The sequence below is a fragment of the Cebus imitator genome, unplaced genomic scaffold (genome assembly GCF_001604975.1).
Source record: "Cebus imitator isolate Cc_AM_T3 unplaced genomic scaffold, Cebus_imitator-1.0 Scaffold199, whole genome shotgun sequence".
Taxonomy (NCBI): domain Eukaryota; kingdom Metazoa; phylum Chordata; class Mammalia; order Primates; family Cebidae; genus Cebus; species Cebus imitator.
In genome coordinates this window covers 1,256,662-1,272,534 of record NW_016107514.1, presented here as the reverse complement: position 1 = coordinate 1,272,534, position 15,873 = coordinate 1,256,662, and the positions used below count along the sequence as shown (strand labels likewise).

General features: G+C 39.7%; 1 protein-coding gene across 1 annotated transcript in view; it reads right to left on the bottom strand.

Annotated features, from left to right (window-relative positions):
* The window catches only part of CA8 (carbonic anhydrase 8), a 94,487-nt gene that overhangs the window by 66,686 nt on the left and 11,928 nt on the right, over window positions 1-15,873 (bottom strand). The window contains exon 3 of the mRNA XM_017547560.2: window positions 9,387-9,511. Coding sequence (XP_017403049.1) covers window positions 9,387-9,511 — 125 coding nt within the window. The remainder of the gene's footprint in view (window positions 1-9,386; window positions 9,512-15,873) is intronic.

The following is a 15,873-nucleotide window of genomic DNA, read 5'->3' as shown; positions in this document are numbered from 1 at the left end:
TTTTTTTTGAGACAGAGTTTCACTCTTGTTGCTCAAGCTGGAGAGCAATGGCGCAATCTCGGCTCACTACAACCTCTGACTCCTGAGTTCAAGAGATTCTCCTGCCTCAGCCTTCCTAGTAGCTGGGATTACAGGCAGGTACTTGCACGCCCAGCTAATTTTTTGTATTTTTTAGTAGAGACAGGTTTCACCATGTTGATCAGGCTAGTTTCGACCTTCTGACCTCAGGCGATCCACCGCCTCAGCCTCCCAAAGTGCTGGGATTATAGGCGTCAGCCACCACACCCAGCCTACACTATTAATTTTTACAGTCTCTCCCTGAGTCGTATAAGGTTAGGTAGAATTTCACTATCTTTATGTACTAATGAAGGAATTGAGGTTGAACAGTCAAAAAACAAATGTCATGGTGAACTGCAAATAAAATGCAGTCTCCCTGACTAAGAATTTACATTGCCAGAGCAGGCTGCTGCCTAGGGAACAAACCATGTCACAAAAAACTTCAGTGTCTAAGAGGGGTCACAGTATGCTGTTCTATGCTTCCATAATGAATTTTTGTTGTATGGAGCCCTACAAAGCTCAGAGAAAATATATTCAAGCACAGCAAAGCAGTAGCAGGGAAGCAATTATCTTACTAACATCCCTGTGCCATTTTAAGCTGTCGTTCTTAAATATCAGGAAAAACAACAAAAGTAAAACATACAGTTTTTATACAGTTTAAAAACTTACAGAGTTAAAACCTCCTATCATCTTTTGACTCAATGAGAAGTTTTATCATACTGTTACCCAATTATCTTTCTCAAGGCAATATTCATTTCCCTTACAAAATAAAGTGATAACACAAATTTTTCTGGATATGCGTGCATAATCATCATAATAAAAAGATGTGTTAGGAAAAACGACCTGGAAATGACATAATTGATTAGACTTATAAAAGACAATATGTTCAACTAAACAGGGAAGAAGTTTCAAACAAAAAAAGACTTTACATTATTTTCTCCATTTATATCCTCTGCATTTGTTATGTAATAGTAACAAAAAGGTTTTTTGTTTCATTTATTTATTTTTAATTGATTTAATTTATTTATTTTTTGAGACATAGAATCTCATTCTGTCACCCAGGCTGGACTGCAGTGGTTCAATATTGGCTCACTGCAACCTCCACCTCCTAGGTTCAAACAACTCTCGTGCCTTCGTCTCCTGAGTAGCTGGGGCTATAGGCACCCACCACCATGACCAGCTAATTTTTGTATTTTTAATAGAGATGGAGTTTCACCATTTTGGCCAAGCTAGTCTCGAACTCCTGCCCTCAGGTGATCCGCCTGCCTCAGCCTCCCAAAGTGCTGGGATTACAGGTATGAGCCACTGCACCCAGCCCAAAAAGCTTTTTGTATCCCCCTCAGGATGCTTTAACAAGATTTTTATCATCACAATCACAATCCCACTCTGATGTTCCATCTCTTCCTAAAAATAGGAAACACAGCAGGGTTTACTCTTTGCTGACCTCTGAGCTAATGTTTAGCCCTTTTTCATAGATGAGCTTTACAGACAGGTTGGAAGAGGTTTACTAGCTTGCCTACGATTGCAGAGGTTAGATGTGAATCTAAGTTTTTTTCAGCTTTGGAGCCTAAACTCACCAACTACATCATTCGTACTTCCTCCCACACTGCCACAGTCCTGAGGGAGGAAGCCACAGGGGTCCCAGGTTCTCTAGTGGCTCTTCAGAACCTACTCCTTCCTTAACTCTTCCCCATCAAGAACACTTCCTCCCCTGTATCTCACTGATTCTAATTTTGTTGGATTACTGAAGTTAGTCTAGCCTACAATGACCCATGACCAGTTATACCTAGCACAATGCCTTTCACATACTGGTTGATAAATACTTTGTGTGGTTGACAGTCATTCACATCTCAAACAACATATTTGCATTCTAAGAAATGTCTTCAAACTCTTCCTCTAACTAGCTTCTGATGGCCTGAATTTGCATACTGCAGAGGCAGCTTAGGCGAATATGACAGAAACACAGTTTTGCTTTCCATGGTTTCAGTTAACTGCGGTCCAAAAATATTAAATGGAAAATTGCAGAAATAAACAGTTCATACATTTTAAATTCTGGGTGGTGTGATGAAATCTCACACCATGCTGCTGCATCTCACCCAGGGTGTGAATCCTCCCTCTGTCCAGCGTCTCCACACTGTGCACACTCCCTGCCCATCAACCACTTAAGAGTCCTCTCAGAGATCAGATTCAGTGTCTTGGTACTGCACTGCTCGTGGTTCAAGTAACCCTTACTTTACTTAACAATGTCTTAAAGTGTAAAGGTAGTGATGTTGGCATACTGTTATAATTTTATTATTGTTCTTGTTAATCTCTTACGGTGTCTAATATACAAATTAAACTTTATCACAGGCATGTATGTATGGGGAAAAAAAAGCAAGTATTAATATATGTAGGTTTGGTACTCGCTACAGTTTCAGGTACCTATTGGAAATCTTGAAATGTATCTTCCACAAAGAGGGGACTACTGTATCTTCTAAAGCAGCAGTCTCCAACCTTTTTGGCACCTGGGACCAGTTTTGTGGAAGACAATTTTTCCACAGCCTGGGGACAGGGGATGGTTTTGGGATGATTCAAGCACATTACATTTATTATACACTTATTTCCATTATTATTATATTATAATATGTAAGGAAATATGGTCCCATCTGGGGGTGATGGGAGATAGTAATAGATGATCAGGCATTAGATTCTCATTAGGAGTGTGCAACGTAGATCCCTCACATGTACAGTTCACAATAGTGTTCATGCTCCTGTGAGAATTTAATGCCACCACTGATCGGACAGACGGCAGACTCAAGAGGTAATGCTCACTGGCCCACCAGTCACCTCCTGCTTGCAGCCAGGTTCCTAACAGGCCAGGTACCAGTCCATGGCCCAGGGCTTGAGGATCCCTGTTCTAAAGACTTGCCCATTTAGAAAAAAAACAAATAGGAGACAAACTGCAAACTGCATTCAAACTCCCCCACTGTCTGAAACTTCATTGTCTGTTGTACTCATAGCTGTCTCCTTAGCACTTAGTCCAGGGCCTGAACATGAAATACTCTGGATGGATGGACGGATGGATGGATGGACGGACAGACGGATGGATGGATGGATGGATGGATGGATGGATAAACAAAAGAATGAATGGATGATTATGTGTTATTTAGATGGACACCCCAGTTATGAACTATATATTCAAATCTCAGGCTATTTATTGTCTGAAAACATATTGACAGGAAATGTATTTTCTGTAGAATTTAGATCTTTCAAAGCACAATTTAAAATATTTTCTACCTGCTGTATCTGTAACCTTATCCGTACATTAATTATATATTATACCCATTTATAGGAACTAATTTTTAGTTTTTCTACAAATTTCATAAAATCAGGTTTAATATAAATGCTTTTTCAAATTTAGTTTGCCAAAACAACCTTTTGTACATCCTCAAACAACAAAGAATGAGCTACTAAAAGAAATACTAACAAATATAAAATCAAAAGTAGCTTCAAAGTGACTTCTCAAAGGTCAAGTTGGTCTTACACACTTCTGAGTGGGAATACAGTTAAAAGATCATTTGTTCAACATTGTAATTCATTTTCTACACAGTAAACTCTGAGGTTTCTGCATGAAATGTAAAAATAAATATGCTGAATCAAAGCAGAAACCATGATTTTTATGAAGTAAAATGCAAGCGTTCATTAGAATTCAGGAAACATAAAATTTTTTTGCTTTTTTTTCTGCAATCACGACTTCTGGAGAGGTCACTGCACAAGCCTCTAACTCCTTCATCTATTCATACACAGGCTCAATCTGCTAGCTCCTTGGGAGAGTCCAGGATACCAAATAATCATCATCATAATAATTATTATATTTAGAGACAAATTGTTCCTTTTTTCTGGTCAAAATAATAAGACTTCCCAGAAAAGCTGAACATTCAAATTTCAAATCATTCCTTTAGTGTCAGTCTTAACTCCTCTTAATACAAACCTTTCTTTTTACTCCAAAAGCAACCTCAATCCAAAGTATTAACTACAGCTACAAATGAAATCTCAAACTAGAGTTGATTTTCCTGGTAACTCACTTTGGGAAGTGAAAAAAGCACTGCCTAGAGCAGAAGTCAGTTCACAGGCCATTTCTGAGGTTATGGCCCTGAGCTACCCTCCCTCCTCCTCCTCCCCAGACCTCAGTGAGCATCTCCGTAAAGTGGGCAGGAAGAGGCTCTCTACTAAATCCACTGCCTCCCTTACCCCTGTTCTTAGAGGTAGCAGGGATTCCACCTTTGCAACACACACCCCTCCTCTGCTGTCACAAAGCCACTGAAACTTCACAGCCTGTAAGGCACAGATTTCTTCTATGTTACATAAGAGTTTGGACTAGATGACCACAAAATTTCCTTTTAAATCTCTATTTCTTTAGTGTTATATCTTGTATCTAATCTTCAGAATGTTCACTCACAAATAAAGTCATCCCATTCCATTTCTTTGGAAAATCAATGGAAGTCCCTGTTTTAGAAGAGGTTCAACAAACTTGAAACTCTAGTTGAGATGTTCCTCAAAGTAAAATAACTTGAAAGGTCATGATTTCACTATTAACCAGGCGAACTCTTCCTGGGATCTCCTTAGAATAGTAAAATAAGTGGATAAAAATAAATCTTTCTGTGAGGTGAACATGCAAATGACTTGGGAAGCAGCAACCTTAAAGACCATTCACTTTTACTAAGAAAACACTAACTACCAAATGCCACCATTTGCCTGGAAAGAGAAGAAGAAATGTGGGCTATCTGGAGACCCGGTCCAGGGCCCAAATGTAGTATTAAGGATTAGCACTATATTATGAGATACAGTCTTCAGAATATTTTTGTTGGTCTATTTTGCAACCAAGGCCTAGACTCTTCACAATTAAAGCACCCTGCTCTGTACAATAATTTTTTTTTTCTATTTAACTAATGCACTCAACTTTCTATCAACAGCTGGTATGTGGCACAATCATCACTAAGTCCTTCCAGAATACACAGAGCAATAGCTGCTCTTTAAACACAATATAAAGGAAGACAAGTGTCCAGCCTCAATATGGTTGGAACTCCTTCTTAGCAATTCACTCTTAAACCACAGACTTTTAGACTCAAAAGGCAAGAAAGTCAGGCTCACCATACACAATCTCCTGCTAGTCTGTGGGCCAGAACGGTGCCTATCTCTGACAAAACTATCATTCACCTGTAGTAATGCAAGAAAAATTGAAATAATACATTTTTAAAAATCTAAATATATTCAATTTATGGGTCCATGCCTTTGGCTATTAAAGATTCTCTCTTTATAAAATGATAAGGACAGCAGAGAGTAATGTTCTTAATTGGAAAAATTAAAACTTGACACACTGTTGGTCTCCCCATCACTTTTTAAAAATTTTTTATTGATCCAGAATAAAATCTAACTGCCTGAGAAGCTTTCTTCCCTGGAATTATGAGAGTAGCTATTCATGTGTAAAAATTCATCATAATTTACCAAAAATCACACAGACCACAGAGTTAGGCTACTTTGAAACAGCAAAGATGGCAGTGTCCACAGACAAATGACCCAAATAGAACACACAGCCTGAAAGTAGAACATGTACCTGTGACCCTCAATGCCCAGGAGCCTGATATCTATAACAAAAGTTAATATGAAGGGAATAAACAGTTCCAGTGGAATGCTGAATGCATGGAGTATAGCAGTGTGTTAGCAAAATGGCAAAAAAATTCATATAGCACTGAAGTTGGACTTCACAAGCTAAGACACCCAACAAAATCCAAAGAAAATAAGGACCTTCCACAGCCACCAGAAGAACACACACACGATAATTAATTTTAGTTGATCTCAAACTTGTCTTAAATCAAAAATCTTATACTCACATGAATGTCTTGATTGAATATCACAATGCAAAATACTCACACATTATGTAAAAGGATTCTAGCTGGAGCTGGGCGCAGTGATGCACACCTATAGTCCCAGCTACTCAGGAAGCTGGCAGGAGGATCCCTTGAGACCAGCTCAAATCTACCCTGGGAAACATAGTGAAACCCTTTCAGGCAACAGGAGAAAAAATGCAGCAAGATTACATTTTTCTCTTGTTAAGACACTGTCATTTAAGCATAAACCTGGAGTATTCACAATAGAATTCAGGTTTACGAGATGAGAGCATGGTAAGTAAGCAGTGTCAGATGGCTGTGGAAGGATGTGTGTTTCTGAAACCTACAGGTCTCAAGAAGGAAAAACACAAATGGCATGCCTTATACATCTTGCTTAGTGAAGAGCTGCAGTTTAAACTGTTTAGAGTACCAAATTGTGTTAATTTTTGAAATCCTGTCAGTGCTGACTACTAAAAGTATCAAAAATCTTTTTAGAGCTGTTGTTATATTTATAATTTCTAAAAGGTGAGAGAAGACAAGTAGATGAATTTCTGTTAAAAGCCTTTTCTGCTGGGCACAGTGGCTCACACCTGTAAGCCCAGCACTTTGGAAGGCCAAGGCGGGTGGATCGCCTGAGGTCAGGAGTTCAAGAGCAGCCTGGCCAACATGATAGAACCCCGTCTCTACTAAAAATACAAAAATCAGCAGGGCATGGTGGTGGGCACCTGTAATCCCAGCTACCCTGAAGGCTGAGGCACAGAATCACTTGAAACTGGGAGGCGGAGGCTGCAGTGAGCTGAGACCAAGCCACTGCACTCCAATGTGGGCGACAAAGCAAGACTTCATCTCAAGGAAAAAAAAAAAAAAAAAAAAAAAAAAAAAAAAAAAAAAAAAAAAAAAAAAAAAAGGCCATTCCTATGTGTTCCACGTAAGAAGAGACAGAGTATTTGCTTATGGTGTCTGTTTAACAAGCCAGCCATTTAATTTTCAATAAGATCAACAAAAAAGAAATAGATGCACAGATATGTGATTTTGAGGAAAAAAAAAAAGTCAGACTTAAAATGGAAGCAAAATATGGAAAGTGATCTCAAAAAAAACTGGAAAAAAAATCATGTACCCAAAAGGGTATCTGGTCTTACTCTCCACTGAGCTGCTGGCCATGCCCTGTGCTTCAAGTGGCCCTTGGTGGCAGTTCAGGACCAGGGGACCTGTAGTAAGTTATCTACCTAACTCTGTATGAGCCAACTCACCCCCACTCCCAGGATATTCTTCCACATGGAAACCCTCTCTCCTCTCTTTTCCCACACCACGAGAGCCCTCTCCTTGTCAAAACCCACCTCAGTTTTCATAGTTTCCACAAAAATAAATCAATAAACAAAACTCTGGCTTGCAGAGATCTCCTTCTAATTCTGCACACCCATAGCATTTACGCATTCAACGGGATAGAGCACTAAGCACGCATCAGATGACCGATACAAGTATTTTCTCTGGGATTGGATCAAGGATAATCTGGGATAAAAAAGAATATAAATATTATTCACTACATATTTTGGAAAAATCATAATCAGCAATTCCATTATCCTAAATATAAATATTTCTGCAGAAACAAAGCCTCACTACCAGGATTTAATCTTTGTCGAAACAAACCATTACCTGTGCTTAATGGACCAGAGCTGTTGAAACCCCACAAAGAAACCAGCCCAATCTGGACGTTTGGTCTGGAAATGCTATCTGAGTATAAAGAGTGCAGCTCGCTAATTACACTTCCCATGGCTGTAAGTTCTGCATGACACAAGCAAAACCACGGAATTCTCATCCAGAAGTTCCTGCCTCCCCATTTGCAGCTACCTCTTCCCAGAACTTTTGTTACTAGAGTCTGTCTTTGGGGGCTGAGATGAAATGCACTCAGTGGCTTTTCAAACCCAAAGAATGAGGCAGGGCAAAGGCCCTGACAGTCTAGGGCGGTCCTGCCCCTCACTTTGTGCCCCACCACCCAGTGGCATTAACTGTCTTGGATTTGACTTCTTTCCTTTTTGATGCCTTCTAGTGTGAATTTTTCCTTGTCAGGTTGGCTGATGATGGGACAGGAGCCAGAAGGGACACAGAAGCATCATAGGCAGTAGCAAGGAGAGGATTTCTATAAGCACTGAGCAAACAGCTCCTAGAGAGGTGAGTGCTGAAGGCCTTCACCATCAATGCCTCTGAGAAGATGCTTCTCCTTACTGTCCGCATCACTGCACACCTCTTCCACCCTTCAATACACCGATTTGGGTTTTTTCCTCTCCAGCACCAAAACATGGAACATTTAACTTCCAAGGTTCAGGTTTTTTGTAATGAAAGAGATATCCTGAGCTTCCAGAGATATTTTTTTAATTATAATTAAAGTAATGCTGAGAAACGCTTCAACAGAATCCTCTAAAATACATGTATTACTGACATAAAATTATACAGCCATGATTTCCAGCCACTGAAGCGGCACTGAATGTCATATCTGGTCATGAGCAATTTTATATTTAATATTAAGCCCATGCACAGTTGGGAATGTCAGAGAAAAGACTGGCAGTCCAGCAACCCCCAAAACATGCTCCTATATGCCACCAAAGGGCTATTTTCTGGGGTAAACGGAGGTTCCTTCTAGAAATATCAAGGCCTGGACTGAACCCAATATCCCCTCACTTTCACCAGCGAGAACTGTCTGTCTCAGCTGTGCCTGGCACTGGGCAAATGATGGGAGTAAAAAGGGGGTGAGAGGGAGCTCCGGTCCCCAGGAGCTCACAGGCAGTGAGAAAGACGCTGTGGATACTAAATGGTACAACCCATGGGGCCAGTGCTGTGGCAGCGCCCTATCAAGCATATAGGGAGCACTGAGAGAGAGAAATGAATTCTGCCTAGGAAGGCAACTAGAAAAAGTCCCACAGGAGACCTAAGATTTCAATCAGGTATCAAAGAAAGAGCAGGAGTTAAATAAGAACATAGGTCAGGGAGGGAATTCTTTGGACAAAAGAATCACTCTTGAAAAATCTCTTTCCCCCTCCCTCCCCCAGTGGTTTGGAGTGAATAAAACCAACCCAGGATTTTAAACTAGCTAACCTAGACTTTTCATTACTGTTGTGGTTTCTCCAATGGTTGTCTTCAGCTCGTCACCTATTCATAACATCTATAAAAGTAAACTACTGAATCTGCAGAGGCAGAATTTTTACAAGATTAGTAACACTAGGGTGAAATTTAATACCGGTTGCCTTTCTGGTCACGTGCTCATGCGCACACACCAAGCCATGAGAGTAGACAGGAAGCTTCACATGCTGCGCTAGGCTTCCATTGCATTAAGCACTTTGTAAATTTTAGCATAAACTGATAAAATTCAAGGGCTATGCATCTACTTTTAACCTAAACTATTTCAGTAAGTCACTGAATACTTTATTCAGAAAACAAGATTTTTACAAGCTGATTCGTTCTTCTTACCTCCATGGGAAAAGCTTTGAAATTAACCGTGTGCTCAGAACCACGCTGGTTTTCTCTTCCCCAGTGAAATCTCACTTCGTACAGTTCAAATTCATGCCCTTGAGGCAATGGTCCTCCAGAGAGAACTGAAAAAGAAAATAAATGTTACTGAGTTACATCACACATTTATTAGCTCAGGATTATAAACATTAGAAACATTTTTTTTCACCAAAATGCTCTCACAGCCTCTACAGGCTAAATTCATAAAGCCAAATGAGAAACGTATCACAACTGTGAGGTTAATTTAAACTATTTAGGCTTGGCTGACATTCTTGTATTGGCCATTCAGACATAGTAGAAGTTCAAACACTCTGAAAAACTCGTAATGACATATATATTTAAATTTCCTGTGTGTTTTCAGTCTAGAAGTAGACAAGGAAAACAAATTCCTCCCTTAGAGACTTAAGCTTGGCACTGATCAAGAGACAAAAATATGGCTTGATTCTCTGACCAATAATATTCTGTAGATGTATAAATAAATTAATCACATTTGCAGATCATCCACTTGTACTAGTAGGCTTCCAATTTAGACAACAGGTGTGTAGACTAACAAAATTATCCATGAAGAAGATTGATCAGCACTAAATTAATCAACAGTGAAATCACACTTTAATAGCTGATGGACATTCATTACCACAAACGACACTATATAAAACTGTGATAAAATACTTAAGATACTCAAAATATTAACATCAGTCCCATAGGACCATGTGTCTCTTTCTCATTACTGGATATGATCAAGAACTTTATCCCCAACAAGGGCACACTAAAGGATGATGAAAAATACATTTGCATGAGAACCTGTCTTAAAGCAATAAAATTATTTAGTTAAAACCTCCCTGACAGCATATGTACCAACTTGAAATAAAATTTCTTACAAACAAATGGTCAATTTCAACACAAATAAAAGTTGTTTAACTCAGGTCATATCTCCTCTAACAACTCCCAGTTCTGAACAGTATCAGCTAAGAATTTTACATTATTTAGCTAACCAAATTCAACACCTTCCCATTCCTAGAAGCAGACGTTTTAAAACAGATCATCCTTCACACTTGGGTTGCCTTTGAGGAGGACACAGAAGATTCCACACCTCTCTCGAGGAAGAGTTCTGTCATTCATCCTTACCCTAAAACTCAAAAGAGAAGAAAGCCAATTGGTGCAACAATATTTACTTGTTTGGTTGGTTCTTCATCTAATGACTTGCTCCAAAAAGGATTTAAGGCTGCTTAGGTCAAGGTACATACAATAGAGTCAGACAGAGTAAATTAGGAAGAACAACAAAGAGAAACAAAGAAAGAGGCAGAAAATAGACGGAAAAATGAGGCTATAAGACACAATGGAGGTCATGGAGTCCTTGCTCAACATACCCTACAAATCTGCTCCCAAGCTTTCTACAAGCTCAAATAACGAAGACAAGGAACATCCAGAGCAAGAAGTAACTTTAATTTTTCGAGTGGATACACGTCACATCAAGGGGAAGAGAAAGTGAGATTTGTGACCTTTAGGATAAGATTGTCCTGCATGATTTTAGATTTTAGTGTTCTCATGTCTGGTCTGATTTAGGTCACACAACAAATCCAAGAGGACAGTGTTATCTTCAACTCCACAGACAGGGCAGAAGAGCAGTATGAGAGGGACTGAGTGTGACCTGCCGCAGTCAGCCTCCGAGCAGGCTCCAGGACAGGGCCTGGAACTCGAATCTTCTGACCCACGTACCACGGGCGAGGCAGGAACAGGGAAAGCCAAATTTCAGTATCTGTGAGCATGAACTACAAAACGATGAATTATCTTAGTCTAGATTTATAAACTGAAGTTGCTCCTCGGAGAACTGCACTTCACCCTATTTCCCAGAACAATCTAAAACATTTTAATACATGGATCAGAAAGGTTTATAGATATTCAGAACCACAGCACAAGCTCACTTCACCTTCCTCTTCAAAAAAACATCCATTCTGTGGATTTAAGAATGTACGAAATGTTTCTAAATAACCTCACAACTCATTCCTTTCTCTTGGCTGTCCAAATTTGGTCTTAAGAAATACCAGGAAGGAGACCAGGAGTCTACCCACTGTGGACCCCACCTCCCAAACCAAAAAGAAAAAAAACAGAAACCCCTTGTCACCCCCAACAACAGTGGGACCCAAGGCCCCGGTGGGTGAGTTCTACAATGCCACTTCTGAAACAAAGCGATAAAACGGTCCTAGAAAAGGCTCAGCTCCACGTGGCTATGGAAAGAGAAAGAGGAGCATCATGAAATGAAGCACATGTGAAATGGAAAAGAGGATTTTTAAAGCTCCTTCCCCAAAACCCCTTTATCACATATACTCAGAACGCACACACACAAAGGCACATGGTATTTCTAAAAACTGTTCTGTTACAGAGCAGTTTACTAGTTGTACTGGTAAACAACTAGTAAATGTAACAGAACATGTTACATGTACATGTAACAGAACAGTTTTTAAAAATACCAGTCTACTAGTACTGTCATATGGAAATAAATGGTACAGCTTGTAGCTGGTCTTGACAGTGATTTCAGAGGACCATAAAGAGATCCATGCTTCAAAAATATACTCCCCACATGACCAATGCTCAAAATTTCCTTAACAGCAATGAAGCCTTTCACTTAAACTTGGAGACAGTTTAAATGAAACACCGTGGAAATTCAAACTGTAAGAGACCCATATTTTGATAGGAAGAACTTCAAAACCCAGGAGAGTTTGCTCATCCTTCCAACTGGTATTTTTTTTTTTTTTTTTTTTTTTGGTCATCTACTACACATACCACGTACTGTGTTAAGTATTTAGGATACACTGATTTTGACAAAACAGACAAAATTCCCCAGCCTTGTAGATCTTACATTCTATTAGGTTAAAGCGTAAATTCATATATTTATCAAGATCATATTTTTCTGAATTATATCTGGTTACTACATGGCAGGTTTATTAACTGTGATGTCAAGATACTCAATAAAACTATAATAAAATAGTTATATTCTATGGAGTGAAAGGAACACTGAAAAGGGAAGTGTTTTGCCCCGGCCTGGTTCTCCAGGGAGAGGTGACGAAGAAGAGGCTGTCAGCCAGGAAACAGGCTCTGGGGACCTTTCACTGTTGCTGCAGATGAATAACCCAAAGTTAAACCACACTAAAGTCACATGGCCACACAATGCCATAAAAAATGACCAAATTCCGAATTCAGAGTTTTATGAGGTTCCAGGTAAGAGCATTACCTGTTCATCCCCCAAGAATGATTGTGTTTATGGACTAAAAATAAACAGCGGCTCTGTTTTATCTTTCTGGCCACACCCTCTTCAGGCGTTATTCTCCCTTTTTACGGCTTACATTTTTTTTTTTTTTTTTAGTAAAGAAACGAATCATATCAGAAGGGGTAGCCTTTTCCTACATTTATGAAAATCAAATTTTGCTGAGTAACGTTGGGTCACTACACGGCAGGTGTATTAGCTATGATGTCATCCGGTTCAATAAAGTCACAATGAAAAAACATGAAACTCCTACTGATGACATGCTGAATTTTTTTAGAAAAGGAACTTGTGAAAAGAATATAAAATAAACTGACGCCATTGCCACAGCCTCCATTTTCTTTAATGCTCTTTAATAGACTTGGCAATTGCATTTATAAGACATAAAAAAGAGTTCCCTGAGGAAGCTTCTGCAAGATTTGAAAACCCCAAAAAGATCTGATGTATGTATATTTATCTCAATCTATCTAAGATTCTACAATCCTTTGCTAAAAACAAATTTACCAGATAATTCAAAGGCTAGTGCTCAGGCTTTATTCCTTCTCTTTTAATTTGACTTTGACAGTAAGTTTTGAGACCAACTCGACGCCTGGACCTGTGCTGATTACTGAGTGCATAAGCGAGAAAGATCCAGCCTCGGTGTCGACCAGGCAGCCTCAGTGCTTCAGGGACTAAACTGAATAGAACACATCAAGAACGGGAAAGGGCAGCAGGAGGCCAACCAGCAGGGGACATGCCAATAACAAGAGCGAATCATCAAGTCCAAGAAGACGTTCCCAAGAAGATGCCAGCTCAGCTGAGTCTTGAATAAGCTGAGAGGTGAAAAGTGCATGCAGAGTAAAGCAAGGAGCCTGAGAAAGGCTCTGAGACATGAAGCCACTTAAGTGCGTTCTGGGAGAATAAAATCAGAAGTTAGCGAGTCGAAGGTGGGCATGAGGAGGAGACGTGCCTATGCTTAGGAGCTGGAGTTTCTCCTGCCCAGAACCATGGAGGGCTTTTACCCAGGGGACTAACATGATCATACTTGCAGTATTTAAAATACTATTTAATTTAAAATATTTAAAATATTCGTGCAGTATCTGCACAGATGACAGAATAACAAAAAGGAAGCCTAACCAGTTAGAAAGCTGCTATCATGCCCAGTCGCAGATGGTGAGGCCAGGAGATGGAGCCTGCAGAGCCACACCTCCAACACAGAGGAACCCCCACAGGAGAGGGTCCCTGGTGCACCACCCGAAGAATCCAGAGGGTTCAATCTTATTTTACTTATTGTTTTCTATTTTATTTATTTATTTATTTATTTATTTTTGAGATGATGTCTCACTGTCACCCAGGCTGGAGTGCAGTGGTGCAACCTTGGCTCACTGCAACCTCTGCCTCCCAGGTTCAAGTGATTCTCCTGTTTCAGTCTCCCTAGTAGCTAGGATTGCAGGTGTGCCCCACCATGGCCGGCTAATTTTTGTATTTTTAGTAGAGACGAGGTTTTACCATGTTGACCAGACTGGTCTTGAACTCCTGACCTTAAGTGATCTGCCTGCCTCAGTTTCCTAAAGTGCTGGGATTACAGGCATAAGCCACCATGCCCATCTCCAAAGGGTTCATTTTTAATGGGTTTAAAGACTTCATAACCGCAGGGTAACTTTGAAGGAATTCCAATTCTATCTCTAAAACTTCCCTCAAAATAGTATTAATTAGTTCTTTTTTAACATTTGAAGCCTTAAAAGCAAAAACTTTTCAATATTTTTAAAGTGTTTTTGGCTTTTAACCTATAGTTCTATTAAGTATCTTCAGTTCTTAAGGGCAAAGATCACAACAATAGCACAACAATAGCACTTAGCCGGGCAAAGTGAAGCACAAGCAAAGTGATACAGATGACAGCAACTAACCAGGTAATTCAAATGCAACAAAGTTAGCCAATAACAAAGACAGTCATTAATTCAGCCAGGTACAGTGGCTCACACCTGTAATCCCAGCACTAAGGGAGACCGAGGTGGGAGAATCACTTGAGCTCAGGAGTTTATGACCAGCTTGGGTAATATAGCAAGACCCCTGACCCCTGTCTCTACTAAAAATTGAAAAATTAGCTGGGCATGGTGGCAGGCTTTTAGTCCCAGCTACTAGAGAGGCTGAGGCGGGTGGATTACTTGAACTCAGGACTTGGAGGCTGCAGTGAGCTATGACTGTACTCTAGCTTGGGAAACAGAATGAGACCCTGTCTATAAAAAGAAAAAGGAAAAAAAGAAGGAAAAAGAAATTTCACCCTGACATTTCCTATAAATAAAAAACAGCCTCTTCTTCAGTGAAAGTAATTTTTAAGATATTTTTGACAATTTCATCTTTAAATCAGAACGGTTGCTAAGAAATATTATAAAAAGTTGTCATGTTTGGGGGGGAAAACTAGGATTAATAATCATCATAATCTATCCTAAAATTAGTATTGAGAATTGTAAGAGACCCAGAAGTAAAATCTTCTGATTAAAGTTTCTATAATAAGTTACAGCAAAGGGCACAAATGACCTACCTTGATTAGCAATTTCTCCCATAATGATGGTCCATTAAAACTGTCATTACCCTTAAGACATCGCTTATAGTAAGCTGGAGTGACACTACTGCACAAGTATGGGCAGCCTCACACATTTTCTCACTATCTCAGTATCAAAACACTCAAGCTAGAAATCTAGAATATTTTTTTTGTGCTTGTGCTTACACTCCTCTTTATACCACTGCAAAGATGTTTAATTTTAATTTGCCTGTGTATCTTAAATATTAAGGTTCCTAAGGGACGGTGACCCACTTGTCCTGCTGAGAAGCTAAATGATACATGTGGCAGCCTTAATAAAATTCTCCATACGCCAGGAGATAACAGGGTCAACAGACTGGTCAGATCACCCTAAAATGTGATGCTTGCTTTGACTCCATGTTAGAAGGGAGGGACTCCGCTACCTTGAAATTTGCCCAGGGCAGAGGTAGAAACACAGTGACAGAATCTGAAACCGGGTCCAGTTATGGGGGTCCATCCCAGCCATCTCTTCACTGATCCCCTCCACTCCCCTGCTCCACATAACTAACCCATGAGATTCCACAGATTGCATCACAGAGTTCACTCCTCTGTCTTCCCTCCTTTTCCACTGATACTGCAATGCCTGCAGTATTGGTTGAATCTCTTTTTTTTTTTTTTTTTTTTTTCCC